Raw genomic sequence first — 27,999 nt, 5'->3', positions numbered from 1 at the left:
GTCATCCCCCGCCCCGCGCCGGCGTCTCCGTGGTTGGGCTTCCAGAGTTAGCGTAGGAGCTCTCCTCCTTCCCCGCAACCCCGCCCCGGCCCCGCCGCTCCCCGGGTCCCGAGCTGCTCCCTCTGGCAGCCCTCGCTTGCAGTCGAGTGAGTCCCCTCCTCTTCCCCGGAGACACCCCTGAAATTCCTAGGGCTGCAGAACGCCAGCACAGTCTTCTGGGGGAATCCCTGACGCTCGCTTCGTCCTGAACCCGAGCTTCCTTCAGCTTATGGACACCCCCTCCCCCCAGCAGAGGAGCACCCATTATCTCCCGAGGCAGTCGCCTAGCCTTTAAAACCCGATCACGAACAACCTTGTAACTGTGTATCTCACGGCGATTCCATTAAAAATAAATAAATGAATAGAAAATAATAAGATTTAAAAGTAAAAGAAGAAATAAGGGGGGGAGGAAGCCATGCGAACTGTGTGGGCTAACCCCATCGAGGGCCCGATAGACATCAGGATGTCCGTGACTCAGGCAGGCAAGAGTAGAGAAGTCTGCCCAACACGTAGAGCCTTTATTGTTCTCTTCGCGGGGAGGAAGCACAAAAATGAAATTGCGTATTGGACTTGGAAAGTAGCTAGAGTTTAGGCACAGTGGTGGGACGCCAGAGACTTTGCCCCCATTGTCTAGGTCAGACAGATCGTTCTACAGATGCTAATTTCTTTACCACACTGCCTTAACCCTGCAATGACTGCATTGCACAAGTTTGATTTTCAGTATATGATGTCTCCTAAATTAGCACCCCGCCTCCAATAAATAAAACAAACCCCCTACGCGCTGTTTCCTTTATCGTAGAAACTGTACACCTAACTTCTAGAACACGCAGCGCAAGTAAAACCAGTTCTGCATCTTAATCTTACTTGACTCTATCCCTTTACAATGCTAGAAGTCGTTCAGTAGAAGTGGCAGCAAATAGAAAGTATGCAAGTAAAAATTTTAACCATAAACTGAAGCAACCAGGAAAGAGAATATAGTCATTAAAAGGCAAAGTGCTGCAGTATGCAGACCAAGATTGACATTACAATACTTCCAGTCATATTAACTTGTAACAAAGATTTACAACTTTTTCCAGAACAAAACATGAGAAGTGAAAAATATTTTTGAATGGCACCTGAGCAAGAACGTAAAAAGACTACTCTTCTAAGGTCTCAGCTACTGAACTGACAATATATAATTCCTTGGAAACTCGACAATATTTTGCTTTCTATCATTTACCAGGTGTCAGCTTATTTTTTTAATATACCGGCTAGTTTTTAATCTACCAACTACGGAGTAGATCACAAGACAGTCAGTTCCAATAGCATGTGATTAGCTGGCTGGGAGAAGGACCATACAGGAATATTTCTTTGTTTGGGTGACACAAAGATGAATGGTCTATTGTCTTACTCCGAAAAAGAAACGTTAACTCAACAGTGCCATCTTCTGGAGAAACTACCAAATATACCTTAAAACCCAAAATTAATGTCACAAGGATGTGATACCTTAGATTTTGTTGTTGTTTTGGGGACTCACCTGACTGTGCTCAGGGATCACTCCTGGTGATGCTCAGAAAACTAGCACCGCAGATCAAACCCAGGTCCACTGCATGCAAGTGGCTTCCCCACTGTACTCTCCCCAGCCCCTGTACCTTATTTTTTAATTTGTTGCTTTTATTATTACGATTTCAGAACATGTATTTTCTCTTTCAAACTCTTGTTCGCTTTCTTCCGGCTGGAACACATACTTTGCACGTAGGTACGTGGGCTCAATCTCAGACTATGCCAAGATACTTCCCTCAGCACCACCCAGAGCTACCCTACAGAACTCCAGCACTCTTAAGTGTGGGCCCGAAACCCAACAATAACAGAGGACATAGTACTCTGGATCTGAAAATGAAAAACTGTTTAAGTAAATTACTAGTTTTTCATTTCATTAATGACACAGACACATCTTTAAGATGAAAGCTGTACTGGTCAGTTTGTCTTGTGAAATACTCCACACAGGTCTTTAAGTGCATGGTTAAAATAAGTCAATTACTAAAAACTATACTTGTCGGGGAGACTAGGTTATACCCATTGGGGGTTCAGGGAGTGTGCCGGGCCAGTGAGGCATGCCCAAGTGCGTTCTCATGAGGTCCTCAGAGGACCATGTGGTGCTGAGAATCAAAATCAGGGTTAATTCAAGGCAATTACCTTAATTCATACTTTCTCTCTGGACCCAAACTAATTTTTTCCCCATGAAAAGATGAGTAGAAAGTGATTACACATCACAAAACACTTGCATTTTCCTGGTAAGATTTCTCTGATTTGGGGCTGGACACAGTTCAGCGGATAGGGCACTTGCCTTGTTATGTGGCCGACTCAGGTTCCATCCCCAGCACCCTATGTGATATCCCCAGCTCACCCAGAGTAATCTGGGCACAGAGCCAAGAATAAGTCTTGAGTACTGTGGGATATGGGTGATCCCTCAGCCTCCAAAAAGAATTATGATGGAAGTAGTCACTCTGAAAGAAAACTGGGTACTAAAAGGATGTAATAGTACTATAAACCAGTGCCTAAAAGGGAAAAGAAAAGAAAAATAGTTAAAATGCTACCATAGAGATAGGAGGGAAATCGGGGACATTGTCATAGTGGTGAAGAGTTTGGTGTTGGAATATTGTATACCTGAAACTTAATCATGAATAACTTTGTATTTCACATTGATTCAATTAAAAAAAAAAACTTAAAGGGGAAAAAAAGATTTCTTTGATTCTACTAAATGGATACAAAAGAAAATTCTTTAATTCCCTACAATCCTCTGTTCAGGTGGTTTTAAAATTTTACAGAAAACCAAAGCTCTTTTCTTGGGGTTTTGGGCCTCACCCAGGGATGCTCAGGGGACCATTTAGGGTACAGGGAATCAAACCCAGGTTGGCTTCATGCAAGGTACTCTCTCTCCCAAATGTTCTCTTTTAATAATGCCACTGGAATTATAAAGGGCAACAAATGTGCAATTTTACCAGTTTCAGTGGTGTAAGCTCCAAATACACTGCCCAGTCAGTAAGAGAAAATACTGTAAGGGAAGCTGAAATACTCACAAGCTACTATTCTTAGAATTTTTCCCTTACACCTGTGATTCAGAGACACACTTGTCACCTCTCAAAAGAAACTTCTCTCAAGGAAATATTTCATTTTCCCCACCAGAAAGTTCCTGGAAACAGATTGTATATAGTATTTTCACAGCTCCATGCCCAATGCCTTATATATTACTTGGCATATAGTGGGTAACTCAGCAAGTCTGTTAAATTTTAGTATAGTGGTTTCATCACTAGTCTGCTAACTAAAAATAATCACCAATTTTAAGATAGAAAAGCAACAAAAATACCGATGTCCCCATAAGTAACTACAATACAGAACTGAATTTATAGGGGTGTTAACATCTATAAACCAATGGGAGGAACTGGGTACACTTGACTTGCTAAAACCAAAGGATTCGTGGATCTACTGATTTTGATAGGAAAGGGATAGAACAATCCTAATAAAAGCATTTCAAACAAAAGACATTTGAATAGTCGATTAACAAATATTTTAAAGTTTTCTTTATTTCAGAACTGCCTTTATGTACAGACGTATCATATCATAAAAAAAGCACAAACAATGGAGATTTTCCAGACAATTATAACTGGAAGTAAAAGTTAAGGGAAATATGGAGATCTGTAATTTCTCCCAGGAAAGTTCTGAGGATTACACTTCTTAAATGTCCTTGATAACCTCCTCAAGTTCTTCCTTTGTGAACATGTGGAAATTCTGGCCAGGCTGCACTGTGGCTAACTGGAAAAGAATACAAAAGGGTTAATAAGCTGGGCTCAACCCTGCTGACGGCCCAAGTGTGGTCAAAGTTGGTTCGTGATGCAGCTGTTCACTAGGAACTAAGGGATCTGCTGTCCCAAGGATATCCTTTCCAGCAGCAAGCTCTTAAAATAGCTCTGACTCCAAAATAAAATTTCTCATTGACCAAATTTCTATTTTGAGCTCAACCCACCACATTTTTGCCAAATGTCAGATATCACTATCACCTCTTTTTTAATGAGGGAAAAGGGTTGGTTTGGCCACACCTGGTGGAGCTAAGGTAGAAAGGCCAGCTTTCTACTCAGGGCCCACTTGGGGCCCCATTGAGAGGACCATATATTAATTATGCCAGGAACTAAGCCAGTGTTGGCCTTAAGTACTATCTCGTCCATCTGTCATTTCTTGATGCTATTTCAACAAGAATCACAAAGGCAACAACAAATGGGATCACTACTTTTTGCTGTTAAAGATTCCTCTAGGAATATGTTTAGAAATGTATTGTTCTGAGAAGGCTCAGAAGGCTGAAACATGCTTGGCATGCAAGGAGCCGTGGTCTGACCCCCAGCACCTCATGGTCCCCTCAGTTGTGCAGAGTGACCCACGAGAAATGCTGGGTATGACCCAAAGACATTTACTGAGACCAGAGATGTAGCTTGGCCTACATGAGGGCGTAGATTCCGTCCCTGGCATCACACACACTTGAAAGCATATTTACAGACCTGAAAGTCAAACTCATGTGTGACGCTGGAATATCTCATCACTCTGTGCCTCGTTTTCCGTGAGTAAAATGAGAATAATAATAGCATCTAACTCAGAGTAGTTGTAAAGATCAAGAATGTCAATATATGCACAGAATTTAGAATTGAGCCTAGAACACTGTAATTGTGAATATTTTGTTAACAGTTAGCTATCATTATAGTACTACCAAAATAGAGTACTATTTTCCCTAAAATGGTCCTTGTGACAACTTAGCAAAAAAAAAAAAAATTCCATTAACATTAAATCAGCTGTGACTACAGTCATTAGTAATAATCGAAGCACCAGGGTCTGAAAACAATTTCAAATAAGCCACCAGGTTTCACATCTTCTCTACGGAAAACATAGTTCCACTTTCGCTGCAATACTGAGAACAGCTGCCACTTCAAATTTGCCAAGAAAAGATTCTTTTGATGGGGACAAGCATGGACCTTCAGGACCCCCGATAGGGAGGGGCAGCTACCACAGCTGTGCGAAGGGGACCCTGTGGTGCTAGAACTCTAACTCAGGGCACGTTCTCTAGCCCAAGTAGTGGGTTCTACTTACCCCACCCCTGCCAAAATACTTTTTGTGCCTAACTCATTTTAAAGATTTAGACACAAAAGAAAAACATCTATCATCTTAAATGTCGTCCTTATTCTGTTGTTTTTGGTGATTTTTTTTTCTTCTAAATTTTTATTTTGGTTTTGGGTCACACCCAGTGATGCTTAGAAATTACTCCTGGCTTTGCACTCAGGAATTACTCCTGTCGATGCTCAGAAAACCACATGGGATGCTGGAGATCAAATCTGGGTCAGCCTCATGTAAGGTAAGTACTCTGCCCACTATACTCTCTCTCTCTAGCCTACTGCTTTGAAACATTAAAATTAAATATACTGGACAATTTTTCAGTAATACTATATTAGAAATATTCACTAGTGGGGCTGGAGCGATAGCACAGCGGGTAGGGCGTCTGCCTTGCACGCGGTCGACCCGGGTTCGATTCCCAGCATCCCATATGGTCCCCTGAGCACCGCCAGGGGTAATTCCTGAGTGCAGAGCCAGGAGTGACCCCTGTGCATCGCTGGATGTGACCCAAAAAGAAAAAAAAAAGAAATATTCATTAGTGGTATCTACTAAGGTGTTTTGTTTTTGTGGGGGTGGGGGGGGGGTGGGCCACAGGACAGCAAGTGCCCTAGGTGCTGTCCTATCACTCCAGTCTCAGTTTTCACTGAGTTTAAAATTGTCAGAAAGCTGGGAAGACAGCTTAAAGGACCTGGCATGTAAAGGATCTACTTCGAGTCCCTGCCCGGGTCCATGAATACCATGTGGGTGGCCCTCATGGGCCACAGCAGTTTCTCTGGGGATGCTCCCTCTCACCACCAGCCCTCTAAGCACTGCTCAGGAGACTACTCCCCCCACCCTCTAAGGCCAGAATCAGCACCATCCAATTATTACTGATCATCTAAAGTCTTAGATAAATCTTAGAAAATGATTATATTATCACATTACACACTGTAATATATAATTACATAACATTATTACATTGGACTGCAGCGATAGCACAGCGGGTAGGGCATTTGCCTCACATGCAGCCAATTCAGGTTTGATCCCTCCATCCCTCTTGGAGAACCCGGCAAGCTACCAAGAGTATCTCGCCCACACGGCAGAGCCTGGCAAGCTACCCGTGGTGTATTCATATGCCCAAAACAGTAACAAGTCTCACAATGGAGATGTTACTGGTGCCAGCTGGAGCAAATCAATGAACAACCTGTAGACTATGCTATGCTATGCTACACTGTTACATTATCAAACACTTAAAGATCTGATATTGGAAAAGATTAAAAATTATATATATATATATATATATATATATATATATATATATATTTTGCTTTTGCTTTTTGGGTCACTCCTGGCTCTGCACTCAGGAATTACTCCTGGCAGTGCTCAGGGACCATATGGGATGCTGGGAATCGAACCCAGATTGGCTGCGTGCAAGGCAAATGCCCTACCCACTGTGTTATCACTCCAGCCCTGGAAAAAACTAAAAATTATTTACTTTAAATATTTTTTGGTTTCTTTTAGGAACACACCCAAAGGTGCTCAAAACTTACTCCTGACTCAGGGATCACTCATAGTGGGTCTTAGGGAATCGTGTGGTGCTAGAGATGAACCTGGGCCAGGCACCAGGCAAGGCAAGCAACTCAGAGCTGTAATGTGTCTTTGGCCCCTGTTCTTTTCTCTCAACTTGAGATTTATCTAATAATAAGAAATGTCCTAAAAGCCACAAGTATACCTGCAGGGCTAAGGAGATATCTCCAAGGACTAGAACCCATGCTTTGCACAAGGGAAACTAGGTTCAGTCCCTAGCAGTACCATGTCCCCTGAGCACTGCCAGGAGTGACCCCTACACGAGTCAGGAGGGACCTCTCTCCTCAGCACTGCTGAGGCCCAAAAACAAAATAAACAAAGCAAATATATTTGCAAAGAATATTTTTTTTTTCTTTTTGGGTCACACCCAGCGATGCTCAGGGGTTACTCCTGGCTTTGCACTCAGGAATTACTCCTGGCCATGCTTGGGGGATCATATGGGATGCCGAGGATCGAACCCGGGTCGGCCACGTGCAAGGCAAACGCCCTACCCGCTGTGCTATCGCTCCAGCCCCTGCAAAGAATATTTTTAACTCATGTTCATGAATTTAGTCCAAAGAAAATATTAGTTATTCCCTTAGGGACCTGAGGAGAGATATAATGCCTACAGAATTTTTTTTTGTCAAGTCACTCATGACTCATGACTAGTCACTGCCAGCAACTGGACAAATTCTGACAGTCACAATCCTATAGAACAGGCTACAAACCAATATTAACAGGTCTTATGCCAACTGCTGCCTTCAGGAAAGGAACTTATCACTAGATAACCAAAAATAACCTCACCATTTACATAATGATACATATTTAGTTACATAATGGATGTGAAAGAAACTTTTATTATCTCAACTTCCTGCTTAGTTTGGGGGCCATTCGCAGTGCTAAGGGCTTACTCCTAGCTCTGTGCTCAAGTGATCACAAGCGGTGCCAAGAACAAAACCCAGGTCAGCCATGTGCAAAACAAGCACTTTATCTACCATACCATCTCTCTGACCCTGAGGCACTCTGTTCTTACTTGCTTATTACTATCTGCATGCCCCCTAAACTATATAGGGTACTATTTAAATTGAACTCTATTCTGTATTACTGGAATTTAGTTTAGTATTTGACATACAACAGGTTTTAAAGTTAATGCTTAGGGGCTGGAGTGATAGCACAGCGGGTAGGGCGTTTGCCTTGCACGTGGCCGACCCGGGTTCGAGTCCCAGCATCCCATATGGTCTCCTGAGTTCAGCCAGGGGTAATTCCTGAGTGCAGAGCCAGGAGTGACCCCTGTACATCGCCAGGTGTGACCCAAAAGCAAAAATAAATAAATAAATAAATAAAGTTAATGCTTATAGGGGATGGAGCGGCAGTACAGTGAGGAGGGCATTTGCCTTGCACTTGGTCGACCCAGGTTCAATTCCCGGCATCCCACAAGGTCCCCCTAGCACTGCCAGGAGTTAATTCCAGAGTGCAGAGCTAGGAGTAATTCCCGAGCATTGCCGGATATGACCCCAAAAACAAACCAAAAAAATAATAAAGTTAATGTTATATAAATTTATATTTCAAAAACTTAATTTACGTGCCTTCTCCTTGTATAATTTTTTAATCACTAACTTCTGCTTTCTTTCAACATTTTTCTATTCATTAGTTCCTTCTCAGTCTATGAAAGCATTCTGAAGTCTTTCTCATACTTAAAAGACAAAAATCCTAAAAACAATAAAATCAAACATTGTCACTGTCATCCCACTGCTCATTGATTTGCTCAAGCGAGCACCAGTAATATCTCCATTGTGAGACTTGTTGTTACTGTTTTTGGCATATTGAATATACCATGAGTAGCTTGCCAGGCTCTGTCGTGTGGGCAAGATACTCTCAGTAGCTTGCCGGGCTCTCTAAGAGGGGCAAAGGAATCTAACCTGGGTCGGCCTTGTGCAAGGCCAACACCCTTCCTGCTGCGCTATCACTCCATAAAAACAAACAAACAAACAGACAAACAAAAAATACTAAATTATTCCAAAGACAAAGGTTTTTTTTCTTTAATCTTGCCTTCTGCTGACACTAAATTTTTTTTTTTTTTTGCTTTTTTGGGTCACACCCAGCGATGCACAGGGGTTATACCTGGCTCTGCACTCAGGAATTACTCCTGGCGGTGCTCAGGGAACCATATGGGATGCTGGGATTCGAACCCGGGTCGACCACATGCAAGGCAAAACGCCCTACCCGCTGTGCTATTGCTCCAGCCCCTAAATTCTTGAGAAAACCACACAGTCTTGTTTTGTTCACTTAATTCCCTCTCACTACGGAATACAATAACACAATATATTCTCTTTTGCCATTACTTTATTAAAATTAACCCAGTGTTAGCAATAGGGGGCAGGGCAATAGTACAGAGCATAGGGCATTTGCTTTGCACACCCATATGGCCCCCTGAGCACAGCCAGGAGTAATTCCTGAATGCAGAGTTAGAAGTAAGCCCTGAGCATCACTGGGTGTGACCGAAAAAAAAAAATCAAAAAGCAAACACACAAAAAACCTGTTATCAATACTTTTTTTTGAGGGGGTAACTGGGGTTGGGCCACATGGCTCATACCTGGCAGGGCTCATATAGGGTTCTGGAGATAGAACCCTGGTCAGATGCGTGCAAAGCAGGCTATCTCTTTGGTCCCTTGTCAGTAACTTCTTAAGGAGAGAGAGCATAAAAAAAATGCAGGTATTCTGATCTCAGTAAAAGAAACGAGGACTCTGGAGTAAAGAAGCAGGAAAAGAGAGATATACCTCTATGTTAGTTGCATTCAGTTTCTCCTCCATAACTTGCTTGAGGATAATGAGTGAAGACTTGATGGCTTCTTTCAGTGTCATAGACTTGAAACAAAAGGGTCAGAGTAACCATTAACTATACAGAATCCCAGTCATCATAGAGTTCCCTGTAACTCCCCTAAAGAAATGATTTAGCAAACACTAATATAATCAAAGATTTTTTTTTTGGGGGGGTGGGGGGTGTCTACATCTGAACCAGGAAATACTCCTGGCTTGGTGCTTAGGGGCAGCCTTCGGAAGTGCTCAGGAGACCAAACACAGGCCTCCTAAATAAAAAGTATGAAATCCCAGTCTCTCGGGCTATTTCTTTAGCCCTAAATCTTAGTAAGTGGAGTGCATTACATAGGCCTCCAGAAGTCCAGTGAATGGTAAATCAGATTTCTCCAGAGAAAAGTCTTTAAACCACAACGAACTCACCAACTTTCACATAAATGATCTTTGAAGACATTGGGAAAGAGCTACAGTTCTCTATGCTTATTTTATTTTATTTATTTTTTTTTCTATGCTTATTTTAAACTATGTAATATTGTGATATCCTATGAATTCCAAACTGATCAAGAAGTTAAGTCCAATGTTTTAAAAATCCGTTATGTTTTTAAAAAAGGGGGAGGGCTGGAGCAATAGCACAGGGGGTAGGGCGTTTGCCTTGCACGCGGCCGACCCGGGTTCGATTCCCAGCATCCCATATGGTCCCCTGAGCACTGCCAGGGGTGATTCCTGAGTGCAGAGCCAGTAGTAACCTCTGTGCATTGCCAGGTGTGACCCAAAAAGAAAAAAAAAAAACAAAACAAATAAAAAAAAGGGGGGGATAGGGATACCCAAGGAGAGAGAGAGAGAAAATTCTTTTACCTTGTTTTTATACTCAATTTCCTCCCCATGTGAAAACCAACATTATTAAGGGTTACTGTGAGCAGGCATCTCATTAGGGTTCCAGACTTTTCATCTAGGTGGTTTGTCTAAATAGTAAGCCTAGAAACCTAATGAATTACCCAAAGCCAACTCTCACCACTGGACAATGATAAAAATTGAACTACTCATTTGTTTCAAAAAACTACACTAGGAAGTAAAGCTATAGAAACAGGACAAATTGTAGCACATCTATGCCATGATGTACCACTCAGCAATAAAAAGAAACTACAGATAAAACCAATCTCAAAAACAGCATGTTGTGGGACTAGAGTGATAGCACAGCGGGTAGGGCGTTTGCCTTGCGTGCGGCCGACCCGGGTTCGATTCCCAGCATCCCATATGGTCCCCTGAGCACCGCCAGGAGTAATTCCTGAGTGCAAAGCCAGGAGTAACCCCTGTGCATCGCCAGGTGTGACCCAAGAAGCAAAAAAAACAAAAACAAAACAAAACAAAACAAATAGCATGTTGAACCAAAGAAGGGAGGGAGACACAAAAATACTAACAGTATGACTCCACTTGCAGAAAGTCTAAACACAGACAAAACAAATTTATAATGGTAAACTGTGGTTACAAGGGAGAGAGACTGATTAGAGAAGACAGCACTGGGAAGGTGATAGAATTCTCTCTCTTTTTAGTTGGTGGTTACAAGGCCACATACACTGTCAAATTCACAGACTTTAACTCTTACGGTATATACATTTTATTGTATGAATTTATTATGGGGTGGGGAGCCACTCCCAGCGATATCCTAACAGTCTCAGAGGACCTATGTGTTGCCAAGGATAGAACCTGTGTCAGCTGTGTGCAAGGCAAGCACCTTACCCGCTGTGCTATCTCTCTAGACCCCCGTTTGTTTTTAGAAAATTCAATCTTCACTTAAAAAAAAATGAAAGTAGTGCAAGTGCTTAATTACCTTATGGTAAACTTCTTGCAAGGAGCTCTGGGCACCCTCTGAAGCAGAACCAATGGCTCGGGCATCACATTGCACAAAGGTTCCAGATGGATCCATATGAAACCTACAAAGCACCACCCCAAAAGGAGAAAACATTTAATAAGAATGGCAGCATTTGGGGTCAGAAATATAGTTCAAAATATATTACCTTGTATATGTGAGGCCTAGGTTCCTTCCCTGGCACCACAAAAATAAATAATCCAACAGGAATAAAAAATTGTAACAGCACCTTATGAAATAAAGCTCTCACTGAAAAATACAAGTGCTGGGTCCCAAGCAATAGTACAGTGGATAGGGTATTTGCAGCCTCTCCGGGTTCGATCCCCAGCATCCCATATGGGCCCCCGAGCATGGCCAGGAGTAATTCCTGAATGCACAGCCAGCAATAACTCCTGTGCATCGCCAGGTGTGGTCCCCAAGAAAAGCAAAAAAAAAAAAAAAAAAAAGAAGCTTGGTCCTGCAGCCAAGAAACTGAGGCACAGACTCCAAAACAGATGTTCTACAGGTGGAGAAAATAGAGCACACCTGGCAGTGCTGAGTTTTCCTGGCTATGTGATCAGGAGCAACCACGGGTATTCTGGGAACCATATGCAGAGCTAGGAACAGAACCAGGGTTAGCTAAGTGCAAGGCAAGCACTGTACCTTCAGGACAATCCCTCTGGTGCCAAAATCAACTTTTAAAATAAGAAATAATTTGATGTGGTGTAACAACAGTGTATGTCTAACATTACTGTAAATCATATTACCTCAAATTAAATAAATAAAAAAGCATAACTACTTTCCTCAGTTGGGAGTGATAGCACAGCGGGTAGGGCGTTTGCCTTGCACTCGGCCAACCCAGGTTCCATTACTCCGTCCCTCTCGGAGAGCCTGGCAAGCTACCAAGAGTTTCCCGCCTGCACAGCAGAGCCTGGCAAGCTACCCATGGCATATTCGATATGCCAAAAACAGTAACAAGTCTCACAGTGGAGATGTTACTGGTGCCCACTTGAGCAAATTGATGAACAATGGGAGGACAGTGCTACAGTGCTACTTTCCTCAGACATTTTGAACAATATAGCATACGTAAATATGATATCTGTACAAGTCTATCTAAATATCTGAGAATAGAAATGAAACCAAAATTCCAAAGCAGACTCCTAAATCTATATCCTGGCACAACAAAGTTATTACTCATTCTTTCCATAACTAGTACTGGGTCCAACAGGAAGACCTTCACAAAATTCTCACTTACCTTTGTTTAAGCAGCACAGAATAAAAGCCCTTTATCTTTTACAAAACTATAATGTCAACTGACTTAAACTACTAGTTCACCTCCCAAATTAAAGTATTTCTCACCCCCTAGAAGAAATTCTCCCAAAAAAGAAAAAAAAAGGAATATTAAAGCAAAAATAGTACTTACAGCTGAGGTCCTTTCTCATCAACTCCTCCAAATAAGAGTGCTACTCCAAAAGGACGAGACTAGAACCCAAAAAGTGAGAAATATCAAGCAACTATTAACTAAATATTAAGAAACTATTGGAGGCCCAGGGACTATCTCAGTGTCTTAGGGTGCTTGCAAGATAGTGTATGGTTGAGAGTTTAATCCCCGGTGCTGCGACATGTGCTCGCAGGGTCACAACAGCTCTGCTGCTGTGAATCCTGGCACAGAAAGCAATTTCCAGTCATCCTGCAGCCAGGTGCATGCAAGCATAAATCAAAAAGTGCATCTCCAGCCAGCACAACTAAAATAAGATTTGTATGCACCCTGCCCAGAAAATATGATCCCTTGGAATATGTGTGAGCATACAACCACCACTGGGGAGCACTAACAGAACGTGTACAAACACAACTGGAAGGGAATGTGATTCACAGCAGTGGTATGGAACTTTAGTTGTGTGTAAGCAGGACTACTGGAGTGCTCTCCCCATATCAAGCACTTGGGCTAAGTGTGTAAGCACTAAAACCCACTGGGAAAAATGTTCAGAGGACAAGTATCCTTGATGTCCCTTAGGTGAGCAAGAAAACTGACTTGAATATCACTCACCATGGCACCTGGGTCTGCATCCTCTTCTCCAAACTGAAGAGCCAAATTGGACACAGCCTGGGTTACACTCTCGACTGTCATTGTTTCATTGTAGGTAAACCAATGGTTCTAGAAGAAAAGCAAAACATGGTCCACCTTTCACATGAGGGCATTAAAGCAGCCACTCTGTCACTATACAATCCCTGGAACTGCGGTTGGAAGCTGCAGGATCGAGCTCCAGTGTGTTTTCATAAGCATGAAACTTGGAACAAAAGGAAGAAAAACAGCTCTGGTAATAAATTTATCTAAAGGACTCTAAACAATGACTAGAGGGGTGCTCCCCTGAAAAACAAAGTAAACCCATAAAATATCAAATTTAGTCTTTATAAGAAAATACTAGGGGCTGGAGCAACAGCACAACAGGTAGGGCGTTTGCCTTGCACGCGGCTGACCCGGGTTCAATTCCCAGCATCCCATATGGTCCTCTGAGCACCACCAGGGGTGACTCCTGAGTGCAGAGCCAGGAGTAACCCCTGTGCATCGCCAGGTGTGACCCAAAAACCAAAAAATAAAAAAAAAATAAGAAAATACTAGTTAATAGCCAAGAGCAACTTTCCCTTGCAAACACACAATGCTAGCATTTACTATTCTAATGGTGTTTATAAAGACTTACTCTTCCTAAGTACTAATAGAAAAGTGAGAACTAAGGGCATAGATTTTTACCAATTATTTTTTCTTATTAATTTACTCTCCAGGCAGGCAGCAGCACAGAGAAAAGAATCTCAGTATTCCTGACCTGTACATGTCTCCTAGTGTGAAGCATTGAGAGCTACTCTTTACAAGTAAAGGCAGCTGGGGAGAAAATGTCCGTTAGCTATGTTCACTTCTTGCTTTGTGGCACTCCCACAGAAAATCAATTAGAGAACAGAATGCAGTGCAAGGTGTGCTTTATAGGGTTGGTTGTTTTTTTTGAGACTATTTATCAGCACTATTTACCATGGTTTCCTTAAAGCTTCCAAGGAATGGCTAGACTTCAAGTTCAAAGTTCTAACTAGAAATTCTGACCAAAAAACACTCCCAAGAGCTACATCTGATAATAACGCAGATATTAACACAATACAACCCATGAGGCTATATCATCACTAAAGGGGAATTCAAGCATTATCAGAATTAAAAGCAAAGATTATACTGATTTTACCTGTGTCTCCACTCTGGCTTTATCAATTAAAGTCTTAGCATCAGCAATTAGCCCACTCATAGCGCAACCTGCAATGTAAAAGCAACAATGACCCACTGGTTAAACCTGGTAAGACTCTCCCATTCACTCAGGAAATACTGAAATTCTGAAGCAGAACCATAGTAGCCACTCAGCCATCCCCAAGCAATATAACTGAGACTTGATGGGAAATGATCTACACTTAACACAAGCATAGTTATGTTACAAATAAAAAACCAACAATGACACAGAAGTTCAGGTATTTAAAAAGCAACCAATCAAATACAAATTTTCACACAGTACATCATTAAGCCCAACTTGAGCACTTCTTATAAGCCAACATGCACTGACAAACTACGCAAACACAAATACCCCTAAAGGAGAAATACGGAAAAAATACCATTTCTCTATGAGCTACAGTGATCCTAGAATCTCTAAAATTCTAGGAAGATCCTAGAATAAAATACAAAGACTTTTCTACTTCCCAAACCAAGCATAAATCTACTGGTTACATTAGAAAATTTGCCTGATGGTCCCAGATGCCAAGATTATGGTTGCTACCATAATCTTAGACTCAAATCTAAGTCTCCATCATATATTTTGTGCCCAATATTTCAGTCTCATGAAACCAATGACTCCGTATTACATCTTCTTGGATACGCTACAGATTCAAGTAAATGGTAGCGATCCTTTACTTTCCATTTTCTCCTTGTCCCTCATAACCAATCGGATCCCAGATTCTATCAGTCTCTATCAAATTACCTTGTCTGGCTCTTATTTCTCTATTTTCTGACACTGCTCTATTTAAATTCCTCATCATATTAGAAGGCTGGGTTCCACTCCTGAAACCACATGGTCTATTGAGCACAGCCCCAAGTGATCCTTGAGCACAGAGCTGAGAGCAGTCCTCAAGGGGTGTCTCTAAACCAAAAAAAACTTTTACTAATGTTTCATTAATGGATTGAAGCAATAGCACAGTGGGTAGGGCGTTTGCCTTGCACGCGGCCGACCTGGGTTCGATTTCTCTGTCCCACTCGGAGAGCCTGGCAAGCTACCGAGAGCATCCCGCCCGCACAGCAGAACCTGGCAAAGCTACCCGTGGCATATTCGATATGCCAAATACAGTAACAAGTTTCACAATGGAGACGTTACTGGTGCCTGCTCAAACAAACCGATAAGCAATGGGATGACAGTGACAGTGACAGTTTCATTGATGAGTTGCCTAGATAGGTTAAGAGAACAGCGTCAGAGCAATAGTACAACGAGTACAGGACACTTGCCTTGCATGCAGTCAACCTGGCTTCAATCACCAGCACTGCATATAATCCCCCAAACTGCACTAGGAGTGATTCCTGAATGTAGAGTCAGGATTATGCCCTGATAACTGCCAGGTGCAGACCCAAAATCCAACAACAAAAAAAGAACATGAACAGTCAACTAAAATAGCATGCTATAAATAAGCAGACCTATCACCAAGTAATGCTATAATGATGCCAAAAGCTAAGACGGGAATTATAACGAAGACCAAAAAGGACAGGAGAAAGGAAAGAGAGAATAAAAAGATAAATGTGAAAAAAATATATATATATAAACTTGGACGAAGAATAAAAGAACTGATGTAGTTAAAGTCTTTTTCTGAAGATCTTTAAAAAACCCTTGGTGGTGGGGAGGGGCATGGTGATAGTACAGCCAGTACTGTGTTTGCCTTGCACGAGGCTGACCAGGTTCCATCCCCGAGCACCGCCAGGATTAATTCCTGAGCGCAGAGCCAGGAGTAACTCCTGATCCAGATATGGCAAAAAGGGAAGAAAATAATTACTTTTTTCTTGTCAGGATTTAAGGCTTAGCAGTAAAGCATTTGTCTTGCATGTGAACATCCTGAGCATCCCACAGGTGTCCTCTATTCCACCAGGATCCTCTGGCTCCCAAGAACCCCCTATAGGGTCAACACTGCAACAAAGCAGACACAGCACCCTGGCGACTGGTCTCAACCCGTGACACAGTTAATGACCATCACACTCGCCAAGTCTAAATTTGAGGGAGAAAGAAACTTTCAGATGCAGGTTAAACACAAATGAATTCTGCAACTGCTTTTACCTAACTACTGAGTAACGTGAACTGCCTATTGTCTGGGGAACAACAGTTAACAAGGAGATAAGACAAACCCCCCATGGAACAACACTCAGCCAGGTCAGCTTTCCCCTACTTCATGCTTACCTATGTGAGCATCAATCTCGACAATTTTCTCAATGCTGCTGGGCTCCATGAGCGGTGAGGTAATTCTCTTCTCCACAGCAAGGCACACACCTTCTGAAGTCTGGATCCCAATAGCTGTAGAACCAAGCTAAAGAGAAACAAATGATGGTTATCATACACAGGTCAAGCAAGGAACAGTATCATAGAAATTTGTGTATATCTTCACAGAGAAGATAATATTCTAGTATGCAGAGAGAATAAGGAGCATTCTGGTAAGTAATGTACTCTTCCTGTCAAAGACACAAGTACTGATTTACAGAATTTTGCACTTTCTAAATAGGAAGTTCAATAAAGGTCTGGGAAAGATCTGTAAAATGATCAACTCCAAAATCAGTATTTTGGAATGGGGAGATTCTAAACTTCTAAAAACTTTTAAACATACAGGGCAGGAAAGTACTAAAACTTTTTTTCCCTGCACTATTATCTGACTTAAAGAATGATTATTGCATAAATGTATGTAACTCCCAAGAACATAACTGGGAGTTAAGTAACTATGATAGAATGCATGTCCCATATATGTGACGCCCCAGGTTTGAGCCCCCAGTACTACAACCCCTGGTCCCTCAGCACTGCTGGATTTGGTCCTGGTGGCTCAACAGCATTGCTGTGAGTGGCCCCAGGGTACCCCCTAACCTGACTCAGCACTATTAGGTGTGGCCCCTCTAAAGAAATTTAACAATGTGGGCTGGAGTGATAGTACAGCAAGTAGGACGCTGCCACCACATATGGTCCCTGGAGCCCCCCATCAGAGTAAACTCTGATCACCACTGGGTGTGAGCCCCAAAACAAAAACAAAAGTAAAATAAAATAAAAATACCTATACCAAGAAAGGTAGCACAAAAAAATGCAGACTATTTTAAGTGATGCCCAGTATATCAATCAACTTAATATTCTCATCTTTAAGCTTTCTCTCCCAACTTATCTTTCATGTTATGGAAGAGTTAAAAATTGTAAGATTAGTTCGATGACTACTGGAAACAAGATTTCAGATTCTCTCCCATATGCTGGATGGCATTCCTAACCCCCATTCCTGCAGAAAACTCGGAGTGTGGAACAGAGGGTCTCTGGACAAGGGACCTCAAACTCAGGCAAGAGGAGGAGACTATAGTGGATAAGTCAATAATGACAAGCTTAAGTCCAGAAATGTGATTCAGCTGCCTAGTTTGAGGCTGTGCAGGCAACCCTGGAACCATCTCACATTGCTGGCCCCCAGGTGCACCGGGGTCATTCCCTCCCATCACAGGGGCCAAGAAAGCAGCATCACATCCTCGGCCTCTGCATTGAACCACTGGCCCAGGAGCCACTTCACTCCCTAAGGGACGGCTGAGAAAGTCTGGAGATTTTTGATTTTTACAACTACTGGTATCAAATAAGTGAAGGCCAGGGATACTGATAAACATCTGATAATACACAGGATGAATCTCCACAAGGAATTTCCTGGTTCAAACAATCATCAATCCCTAGGCTACATTTTTGGAAGGAAATGTTCTCAGAGCCTGAGAGCAAACTCCCAACTTGTTCAATTTGGCCTTCACCTAAAAACTTCTAAAGTTCCCACTCCAAAAATGGGATCACTAACTTTGAGACAGATGATTTATTTTAGTTCTGAGGGATTATTTTGAGGGAGAAGGGCAGGCAATAGGTATGGGGTGGGGGTGGAGAGGGAGTAGCATACCTGGCAGAGCTCAGGGGGATGATGTGGTGCTGGGAACTGCACCTATGCCTCATGCATGCAAAGCATGCATTCTAGCCCTCTAAGCTATCTCCCTTGAGACAGACAATTTTTATAAAACACACCTAATCAACTTAATTTTCTTTGACACAATTATCCTGCTTAACCTATTCAGCCAAAACTATTCCTTCCTTCCATCTGAATGATGGTTGGGGTGACAGAGAAGGTAAAGAAGGAGCATCTGAGAGGATTCTATGCAGTATCTCCTTAATGTAACTCATAGTAACCAAGTTGTCAGAATATTACAATAATTGACAGACTACTTTTCCCTAGAAATATATCCTAAGGGCATTTTCCCCACCTCTGCTAGCTCTATCTCACCAATGTCAACCACATAGCACTTCCAAATCATAATTTCAGTCATTTTTGGCATTTTCTCAGCTCCTCTATTATCATTCCTGATGGTAATCAAATTGTTCTTATTAACTACTCCTAAGTTGCCAAGGCAACTAAAAAGTAATCTCTAAACCTGAGAGCCTGTATTTTCACACAGGTTAAGCTCCAGCTGTATCAACATCACTACCAGGGGCTACCTCTAGCATATCACTTGCGGGAGTGGGGGGGGGTTCACACCTCAAGTTGCTTAGGAACCCATCAGTGCTGAGGATGAAATCTGGGTCTCTAGTATGCAAAACAAATGCATCAGTCCTCTGAGCTATCTCCCCAGCTCTATCTCTAGTTGTAATGCTATAGAGATCAGGTACTACCTATTATCTCTAAGCAATCTAAAAACTATTAGAGCTAATGAGTTTAAAACTGAAGATACTCTTGGCCTGTACATCTGGGCAATTTTTATTTTGAGGCTACACCCAACTATGCTCAGGGCTTATTCCTGGCTCTGCTCTCAGGGATCATTCCTGGCAGTGTTCCAGAGCTATATGCATTGCCATGGATTGCTGTGTATAAGGCAAGCAAGCACTTTACCCACTGAACTGTCACTCTGGCCCTCTGGCCCGCAATCTGGTTTCTTTTTTGGGCCACACCTGGCTGTGCTTAGGGCTTACTCCTGGCAGAGCTCAAGGGATCATATAGGATGGTGAGGACCAAACCTGAATCATCGACAAACACCTTATCCACTGTACTATCACTACAGCCCCTGCAACCTGGTTTCTTAACCGAGGTTCAAAATGGATGTGATACCTTAGAACTGATGGTTTCAAACTTTACAGTAGGTCAAAATGATCAGAAACAGAAATAGACACTTGTAGTTGGCCCTTCATTTCCACTGTTACAGTGTTTCCACCTCACTTCTAAATCTTAAACCAATCAGAAATTCTTTGCCCCTCTTCAGATTTTCATCCAACCTTTTGCCCCAATAGTCTTTCTAGAAGAGGTAACTTGGAGGAACACATTGTAACTCTCTCCAGTTACTCGAGGCACAGTCTTTGCAGAGGTTTAAACATCTTTGTGGAGACTGCTCAATGGTACAGTATCCACCTTGCCGGCATAAAATCGCCAAGTACAGCACCACCTCACATAAATGCTATTCCATTGGGGATTCTTGGTTCCACACAAAAAGTGTGTCATCTTCACAAATAACAATCAAGTGAGCAACTGATTGTGTGATCCCTGGTGGTCACTACACCAGCACCACAAAGGAAGATTTGACCAGCATATGCAAGCCCCTGTTCGTTCAATAATAGTAATGAAGGGGAAAGGAGAGAAAAAAATAAAATTACATTTACAAACATTTTATTGTAATTCGAGGGCAAAAAGTAGGACCAGCTAAAGGAATTTTCTGGAAGCCTGCTTTTTGACTCAATAAGAGGATACATTTTGGGGCTGGAGCAATAGCACAGTGGGTAGGGCGTTTGCCTTGCACGCAGCCGACCCAGGTTCGATTCCCAGCATCCCATATGGTCCCCTGAGCACCGCCAGGGTAATTCCTGCGTGCAGAGCCAGGAGTGACCCCTGTGCATCGCACAGAAAAGAAAAAGAAAAAAAAAGAAGAAGAAAAAAAGATACATTTTAAAGTATGTAGTAGTTTCTAAGAGAATGAGCTAGCTAATGAGAAAATACTGTCATCAGAACTAGATGTATATGAAGAGGGGGAAGTAAATGCACTGAATTAAGACTTAGGCTACATCAATGATTATCAACCTTTACTAGACATTAAATTCACTGAGGAAAGTCATTATAACTATGCCTGGAACTTATTCTAGATAACTGAAATCAGAATTTAGATTACCCACAATCCAACAAACATAGATTTCATATGGTAAATACAGATAGCATACTTTTTTTTTTTTTAAAGCCTGGTAAGACTATTCGATCTTGTTATTAAATTACAGGGCACATTTTTTTCGTTTGAGGTGTGGTTTCCCAAGCAATGCTCAGAAGACCCATCAACCCCTCCCTAAGATTCTCAGCCAACTGGACCAGCGATTCAATGAGTTCGGGGTTGTGGTGCTGCTTGACTCCTGTGGTGTCACAAATTAATGTCAAGCCATGCTAGTGATTTTCAGGGGCCTCCTGGTAGTAACCAGTGAGGGGGAAGGGGTAGAGGGAGGTAGTGAACTGGGGTCTGCTGCATGCAAGGCAGGTGCCTCAATCCTTTACTACCCCGTGAACACATCTTTTATTCAGTCCTGAAAGTGTCTAATTCACTATTTTCCTTACAAAAATAAATTAATCACCTAAATTTGGTCAAGGCAACAAGTAACTTCCAACTATAAATGCTGTATTCCTGTTTTTATAGCCTGGATTATAAACAGAAACTTATCCTTCCATACCACTAAGAAAAAGTCCCACACATAATTATAAAGCAATTATCTGTTCTAAAACCTTAAAATAGATGACAAGAACAGAACTAAAATTATTATAAAAATGAGTGATGATGATGGTTGATTAAAGGGCAGTAAGAATACTTCCTTTTCCTTTTTTTTTTTTTTTTTTTTGCTTTTTGGGTCATACCCAGCTATGTACAGGGGTCACTCCTGGCTCATGCACTCAAGCATTACTCCTGGTGGTGCTCAGGGTACCATATGGGATGCTGGAAATCGAACCTGGGTCGGTCGCATGCAAAGCAAATGCCCTACCCGCTGTGCTATCACTCCAGCCCCATAAAGAATATTTTCTAAGCAATAGTTATAACTCATTCATACTCCAAATGTTCTGTCAGCAAAGCATTATGTTACTTGATACTACACCTTGATAGCTTCAATGGCATATTCAACTTGAAACAGTCTTCCTTCAGGAGAAAAAGTATTCACACCCCTATAATTAAACAAACAAAAAAAAATTAAAAATAATCAGGAAAAAATAATGAGATGTTAAAATCCTTTGATATCTAGTTCAGATGGTTATAAAATATAGATGTTAATATTCTTTTATGCCCACCAAATCTGTCATTATATTTTTGTATTCAGATATTTTTACTTTTATTATTCTAATTATTGTTAAAAAAGACACCATGATTTACAAAGTTATTTATAATAGGGTTTCAGTCACACAATGTCCCCACCTCTAATATTTTTGTAGAAACATTTCTACCCCAGCCCCAAAAGTCTTCAAACTGATCAAACAATAGCTTGTGATTTTCTGCCTTGATTCTTAGTCAATCTTCTAGAGTTCCTTGAGTAAATTCCTGCCCATGAACCCTCAGGCAATCCCCTCCAAAATGTACACTATCCTCTTCACATTATGTCCACTTGATAAAAGTATCTTTTATTTTAGTAAAAGTCAGTCACAAGTGCTTCTCTTTATATATATATGAATTCAAGTAGCTTGGGGAAATAGGGGGATTTGGTTCACACCCAGAGGAATTCAAGGCTTACTCCTGGCTGTGTTCAGGAATCACTCAGGGTATTGCTAAAGGGACCACATACTCAGTACTGGGAATCAAACTGCGGTGGGCCTCCTTACCCACTGTACTCTCTCTCTAGCCCTAATTAATTTGTATGAATTTACATTGTTACATCATTGTAGTTCCTTAAGCTTAACCTAGTTCATTTACACTATATGTTTATACCAATTACAAGTCAGACTACTTCTGGAGCCAGATAGTACAGTGAGAAGGGAGTTTGCCTTGCACATGGTAGAACCAGGTTTGATCCCCAGCATCCCTGATGGTACCCCAAGCACTGCCAGGAGTAATTCCTGAGCACAGAGCCAGGAATAACCCCTGAGCATTGCTGGTCCCAAACCCAAGTCAGACTATTTCTCTAAAACACTTCTCCACCTTTCTTTGTTCCATTCTATTCAAAATTCCTAAACAAGAGGTACCAAATTTGATCTGAACTATTAAGTTTTCAACAGTGGACACTTTAAAAATATGAGGGCAGGAGCTGAAGCAATAATACAGCAGGTAGGGCATTTGCTTTGCACACGGCTAACCTGGGTTAGACCTCAGGCATCCCATGTGGTCCCCCAAGCACCACCAGTAGTAATTCCTGAGTGCAGAGCCAGGACCAGAGCCAGGAATAACCCCTGAGCACTGGCAGATGGAGAAAAACAACAATAACCTGAGGGCAGGCACTTGCCCTGCATGCAGCAGACCTAGGTTAGATCCCTGGCACCACATGGTCTTCTGAGCCAGTTGCAGGCAATCAAGCACAGAGCCACGAATATTCCCTGAGCAGCCCTACAAATGTTCAGACCCTAGCACTGGTCACTGGCTCCCTGAATCTGAACAGATGAAAAGTTGATATTACAGTATATCTTTTATATGCATGACACTGTTGTTATAACTTAATCCTCAAAATAAATCTTATGAAATACTATTCTACTGGGTAATACCAACTGATACCTGATTAAGTTAAAGCAAATAGACATTAAAATTTGCCTAAAGTCGGGCTGGAGCAATAGCACAGCGGGTAGGGCATTTGCCTTGCACGCGGCTGACCTGGGTTCGATTCCCAGCATCCCATATGGTCCTCTGAGCACTGCCAGGAATAATACCTGAGTGCAGAGCCAGGAGTAACCCCTGTGCATTGCCGAGTGTAACCCAAAAAGAAAAAAAAAAATTTGCCCAGAGTCATTCAACATATATGGCAAACTGGAATTAGAATTTAGAATTTGTATAATCTGAAGAAAGAGACCAATCACCTGTCTTGTAGTCAGGGGTGAAATGAGAATCTCACAATCACAGACTCCTATTAGTCTAGTCTTTGAGTAATATCCCTCAGGCCACTTAAGGAAGTTTAAGGGACAATTATCAAAAATCACCAAAGGAAAGTCTAGAAAAGATCTGGGATTAAATTCTGGCTTTACTATTTGTTAATTTTAATTTCCTCAAACAGAAAAAACAAAACTTACTGTCTCTGTGATTGAACAGTAAGAATTGCTCTGCATAGGATATAAAAGAATTTTATAAAGTGATTTTATTACTATAGTATTTTCACTCTAGTCCAGGAAGTTCACCCTAGTGAGGTACAGTTTCTCCCTAATACGGCTCTGCGTTAGGCCCTCTACTGAAACTTTCTCTGTGTCACTTCCTATCTCAGTTGTTATTTTAGCTAAAATCCTTACTACCAGTTTACCTCTTTCCTGATTAACATATATGCTGCCTGAGCTTTACACTTAGTAACCTGTGAGTACCAAACACAACACTTTCCAGTTTAAATTTGGGGGGGGCCACCAGGGCTTATTCCTGGTTCTGAGCTCAGGGATCATTCCTGGCGGTGCTCAGAGGACTATATGGGGTACTGGGGAATCAAACTCAGGTTAGCTGCATCCAAGGCAAGCACCCTACTCACTGTACTATCTCTCTGACCCTGAAATCTATCTTTAAATCCAGCTACCACTGTAAAATCAGCTTTATCTCTCTCCACTCCTACTTCAGTGGTAAAGCCTCTCCAAACTCCTAATTCTCCAACCTAGAAAGTTCTTAATAGGCGCATTACTCTTCTGCTTCTCCCATAATTATCCATATGCCAAAGCATATCAATTCTCTGCACAGTAACTTATACTCTCTTCTTTCCATTCTCAATGACCTCCTTACTTTTCACCTATTGTAATCACCTACCTGGCAATGACCATCTCTCTGAGCTAATCCAGTCAATCCTGTAGAATACAATTATGATTATGTAACTTTGTGAAACAAAAATCAACGCATACAAGTGCTTACACAGTAAGTCCTGAACTCCTTTAACTCTGTATTAAAAAACCACTCAGTTGTATGCATGAAATCCTATCAGTAACAATATAGTAAATAGTGCTTCCGAAAAAAAAAAAATCCATCCAGTATGAGGGTTGGAAAAATAGCACAGGGGTTAGAACATGTCCAACTCGGTTTTGACCCCATGGCCTCCTGAACCTTGCTGGGTGTAGGCCAATGGCCTTGGTGCTGAGTGGCCCCAGCACCAAGTGTGGCTGGTCTTGAAGGCCCCTAGTATGGTCAGTGGTAACCTAGTGAATCTGGGCACCGCAGGGCCTGCTCCAGCACTGAACCATACATAGGTCAACAGGGCTAAATCGTGCCAGGAATGGAACCTAGACCCCTTAACACTGCTTGAGAAGCCCTTTGTCCTAACCCCACTCCAAAATTAATAAAAATCATGATCTGGCATCATCTTACTATCCCTCTTTTGTCTGCCCAAAACTTTCTGCTCAAAACAATCAACTCTTACAATCCATACTTATTGAAATTCTTACAATCCATACTTATTGAAACTCTTTTCCAAGATTCTATTTAAATATCATTCCTTTGTGAAGCTTTCCACAATTCCATGATATTGAATGAACTCTCATCTAAACTCATGCTAATTTGAATTTCACTGATGACAACACATCTAAGTTAATTTTTTTTTTTTTTTTGCTTTTTGAGTCACACCCAGGAGTGCACAGGGGTTACTCCTGGCTCTGCACTCAGGAATTACCCCTGGCCGTGCTCAGGGGACCATATGGGATGCTGGTAATCAAACCTGGGTCGGCCGCGTGCAAGGCAAACGCCCTACCCGCTGTGCTATCACTCCAGCCCCAAGTCAAGTTAATTTCTGTTAAGAAGTTCTTTAAAAGACATGGGCCAATGGGGCTGGAACAATAGTACGGCAGGTAGGCTGTTTGCCTTGCACGCGGCGGACCCGGGTTCAATTCCCAGCATCCCATATGGTCCTCTGAGTACCGCCAGGGGTGATTCCTGAGTGCAGAGCCAGGAGTAACCCCTCTGCATTGCCAGGTGTGACCCATAAAGCAAAATAAAAGACATGGGCCAAGGCTGGAGTGATAGCATTTCAGGTAAGGCATTGCCTTGCATGCGGCCAACCTGGGTTCTAATCCCTGGCATCCCGTAATGTCGCCCAAGCACCGGCAGGAGTAATTCCTGAGTGCATGGCCAGGAGTAACCCCTGAGAATCAATGGGTGTGACCTCCCCCCACCAAAAAAAAAGACATGGGCAAGGCAGATAACACTGTGTAGGGCACTTGCCTGGCAGGCAGTCAACCCAGGATGGACCTTTGGCACCACCTAGTTATTGCTGTTCTACCAGAAGTAAGCTCAGAGCACCTCTGGGTGTGGCCCAAAAAGAAAAAAAAAAGTTGCCTGAGAAGCAGGATCATGATTTTTCTTCAAAGCTGTAAGACTAGCATCTGAAAATGTCTGCATGCAGCACATAATCATTAGCTAAGTGATTATAAGGGGCTGTTTTAATTATTAAGATACAAAAAATAAGAGTAACAAAGCATAGATGTTGAGGAAACAATCAAAAATCCTTAATACAGGGGCCAGAGATATAGTACAGAGAGTACATAGTACAGTATTTGCCTTGAATATAGGCAACCTGGATTTGATCCTTGAGATCCCATACCAATCCCCTGAGCACTTCCAAGAGTAATTCCTAAGTGTGGAATCAGGACCAATCACTGACAACCAACTGAGGCCCCAAAACAAAGCAAACAAAAATTCTAACACAAACATTTTGTTTTGGGTCAAATGGAGTAGTGGGTCAGTGGCACTGAATGTGAGAGGTGGGGGTTGAACCTGGGCCTCCCACAAGCAAAGCTGTGAGCTCAAACCTGAAGAGATATACCTCTGGTCCCAGGGCTAAGAATAAGGATAGTTAAGATAGATGGTTAAGAGTAACAATTTCTACCATATGCAGCCTAGCTCAAAGTTTATCACTCAAAGATGACTCTGTGTAGGCTCTGAAAGTTAAACCCTATAGAAGCAGGGAAAGTTTCAAAACATCCTCTGAGTCAATGACAGTTTTTTTTTTTTTAAGTGTCTTAAGTGATTAAAACTTCTGACAGGGTCACTTTACACTTGACAAGAAACTCAGCTTCTCAAGCTACTCTGCACAAAGAAAACATCTACCAAGGAGGGTTTCCAGAAAACACAGACAATGACAGACACACGCACAGCTCTGTCAGAACTCAAGTGACCAAAACAGAAACTGAAAATAAAAGAACGCCTACAAAGGGAACGTGCAATGAATGTGCAGTTTAACGTTTCCAGGCCCCGAAAGTTCATGGTTTTTTTTTTTTTTAAAAAAAAGAACATAACTACAAAATTTCAACCTTGATTCTATAGCTGAGGCCTTCAATACACACTTTTTAGTACTTTAAGTATTTTTCAATACTTGCTTTCTTAAAGAATTTTTAGGCAGGACAAAACTCCCATGACCCCTCTAAACTCCACTGGACTTTACTGGGTGTGTTTCTGCGTTTTTGCGGCCACTTTTCACCCCCAGCAGAGGGAAGGCGGTTCTTGGGTCCTGCTAAGGCGCGGGGTGGCCGGGGTGGTGCTCCTGACAGCACAACGGGGAGGCGTGTGCCTAGCTCTCTCCCTCCGCGTGCCAGGGTGACCCCTGAGAGCAGACAGGGGTACCCCAGAGCACCGCCCGGGGAGAGAGGTGTGGGGGGAGAGAGGGGGTAGGGGGGGAGAGAAACGGAAATGATCCAGCCCAGGTTAAATAAGCGCTTCAACTGTTCTTCCAGGGGCACTAGGGAAAAAGAACTTTTAAAGAAACTCTCACAAGCAGGAGGGGTATGACCCCTGACCTTCCGGGTTAAAGGTTGGAGTGTCGCGCCCCCCCCCCCCCGCCCCAGCTTCCTTCGCGGAGTACAAAGCGGAGCCTCTCGCTTCCGCAACGAAGCAGGACCCAGCAGTGGCTCAGCCGTGGTTTCGGGTCCAGCTGGGTGTCCCGGGGGCCATCGCGGCGGGCTTCGGGGCACGGGGAGAGATCCCCGCACCGGGCCTGACTCGGGCTCCCGGGGCTTCCGCATGACACGGCAGAACCCGGGCCGCAGCCGGGACCCGGCGCCGCCACAGTAACGCCAACCCGGGCCCCCTCCCCAACCGCACAGACCTGTCGTACTCAGACCGGGTGAGAAACATGATGAGGGATGGAGACGGCGGCAGCGCTTTCCGCGGCGTTTCCGAGGGGCCCACACGAGTTCGCCGGCACTCCGCTCACACCGCCACAGAACTCGGGCCCTACTCCCCACGGCGCGTG

At 42.6% G+C, this 27,999-nt stretch overlaps 1 protein-coding gene across 2 annotated transcripts; it reads right to left on the bottom strand.

Annotated features, from left to right (window-relative positions):
- Nucleotides 1-3,582: 3,582 nt before the first annotated feature.
- PSMA5 (proteasome 20S subunit alpha 5) lies at nucleotides 3,583-27,999 on the bottom strand. Of its 2 annotated transcripts, XM_004620053.2 has the most exons (9): nucleotides 27,853-27,999; nucleotides 21,757-21,823; nucleotides 16,837-16,963; nucleotides 14,602-14,669; nucleotides 13,425-13,532; nucleotides 12,801-12,859; nucleotides 11,360-11,462; nucleotides 9,496-9,582; nucleotides 3,583-3,831 (listed from the first exon to the last, which is right to left on the bottom strand). In XM_004620053.2, the coding sequence occupies exons 1-9, from the start codon at nucleotides 27,879-27,881 to the stop codon at nucleotides 3,754-3,756; spliced, it is 726 nt and encodes a 241-aa protein (XP_004620110.1). In that variant the 5' UTR covers nucleotides 27,882-27,999; the 3' UTR covers nucleotides 3,583-3,753. The 2 variants fall into 2 exon arrangements, with proteins under 2 accessions (XP_004620110.1, XP_054996703.1); XM_055140728.1 differs by lacking the exon at nucleotides 9,496-9,582.

Source organism: Sorex araneus, chromosome 5 (genome assembly GCF_027595985.1).
Source record: "Sorex araneus isolate mSorAra2 chromosome 5, mSorAra2.pri, whole genome shotgun sequence".
In the NCBI taxonomy this organism is placed as follows: Eukaryota; Metazoa; Chordata; class Mammalia; order Eulipotyphla; family Soricidae; genus Sorex; species Sorex araneus.
The sequence above is the reverse complement of the archived record's forward strand: the minus strand, read 5'-3'. Positions and strand labels throughout refer to the sequence as shown.

Excerpts from the sequence above, each read along its gene's own strand:
- PSMA5 (XM_004620053.2), bottom strand. The coding sequence starts at position 27,881 with ATGTTTCTCACCCGGTCTGAGTACGACAG. Across the intron at positions 12,860-13,424 it reads ATGCAGACCCAGGTGCCATG|TCTCGTCCTTTTGGAGTAGC; the intron begins GTGAGTGATATT and ends TTTGGGTTCTAG. Across the intron at positions 3,832-9,495 it reads TGAATGCAACTAACATAGAG|TTAGCCACAGTGCAGCCTGG; the intron begins GTATATCTCTCT and ends ATTCTTTTCCAG.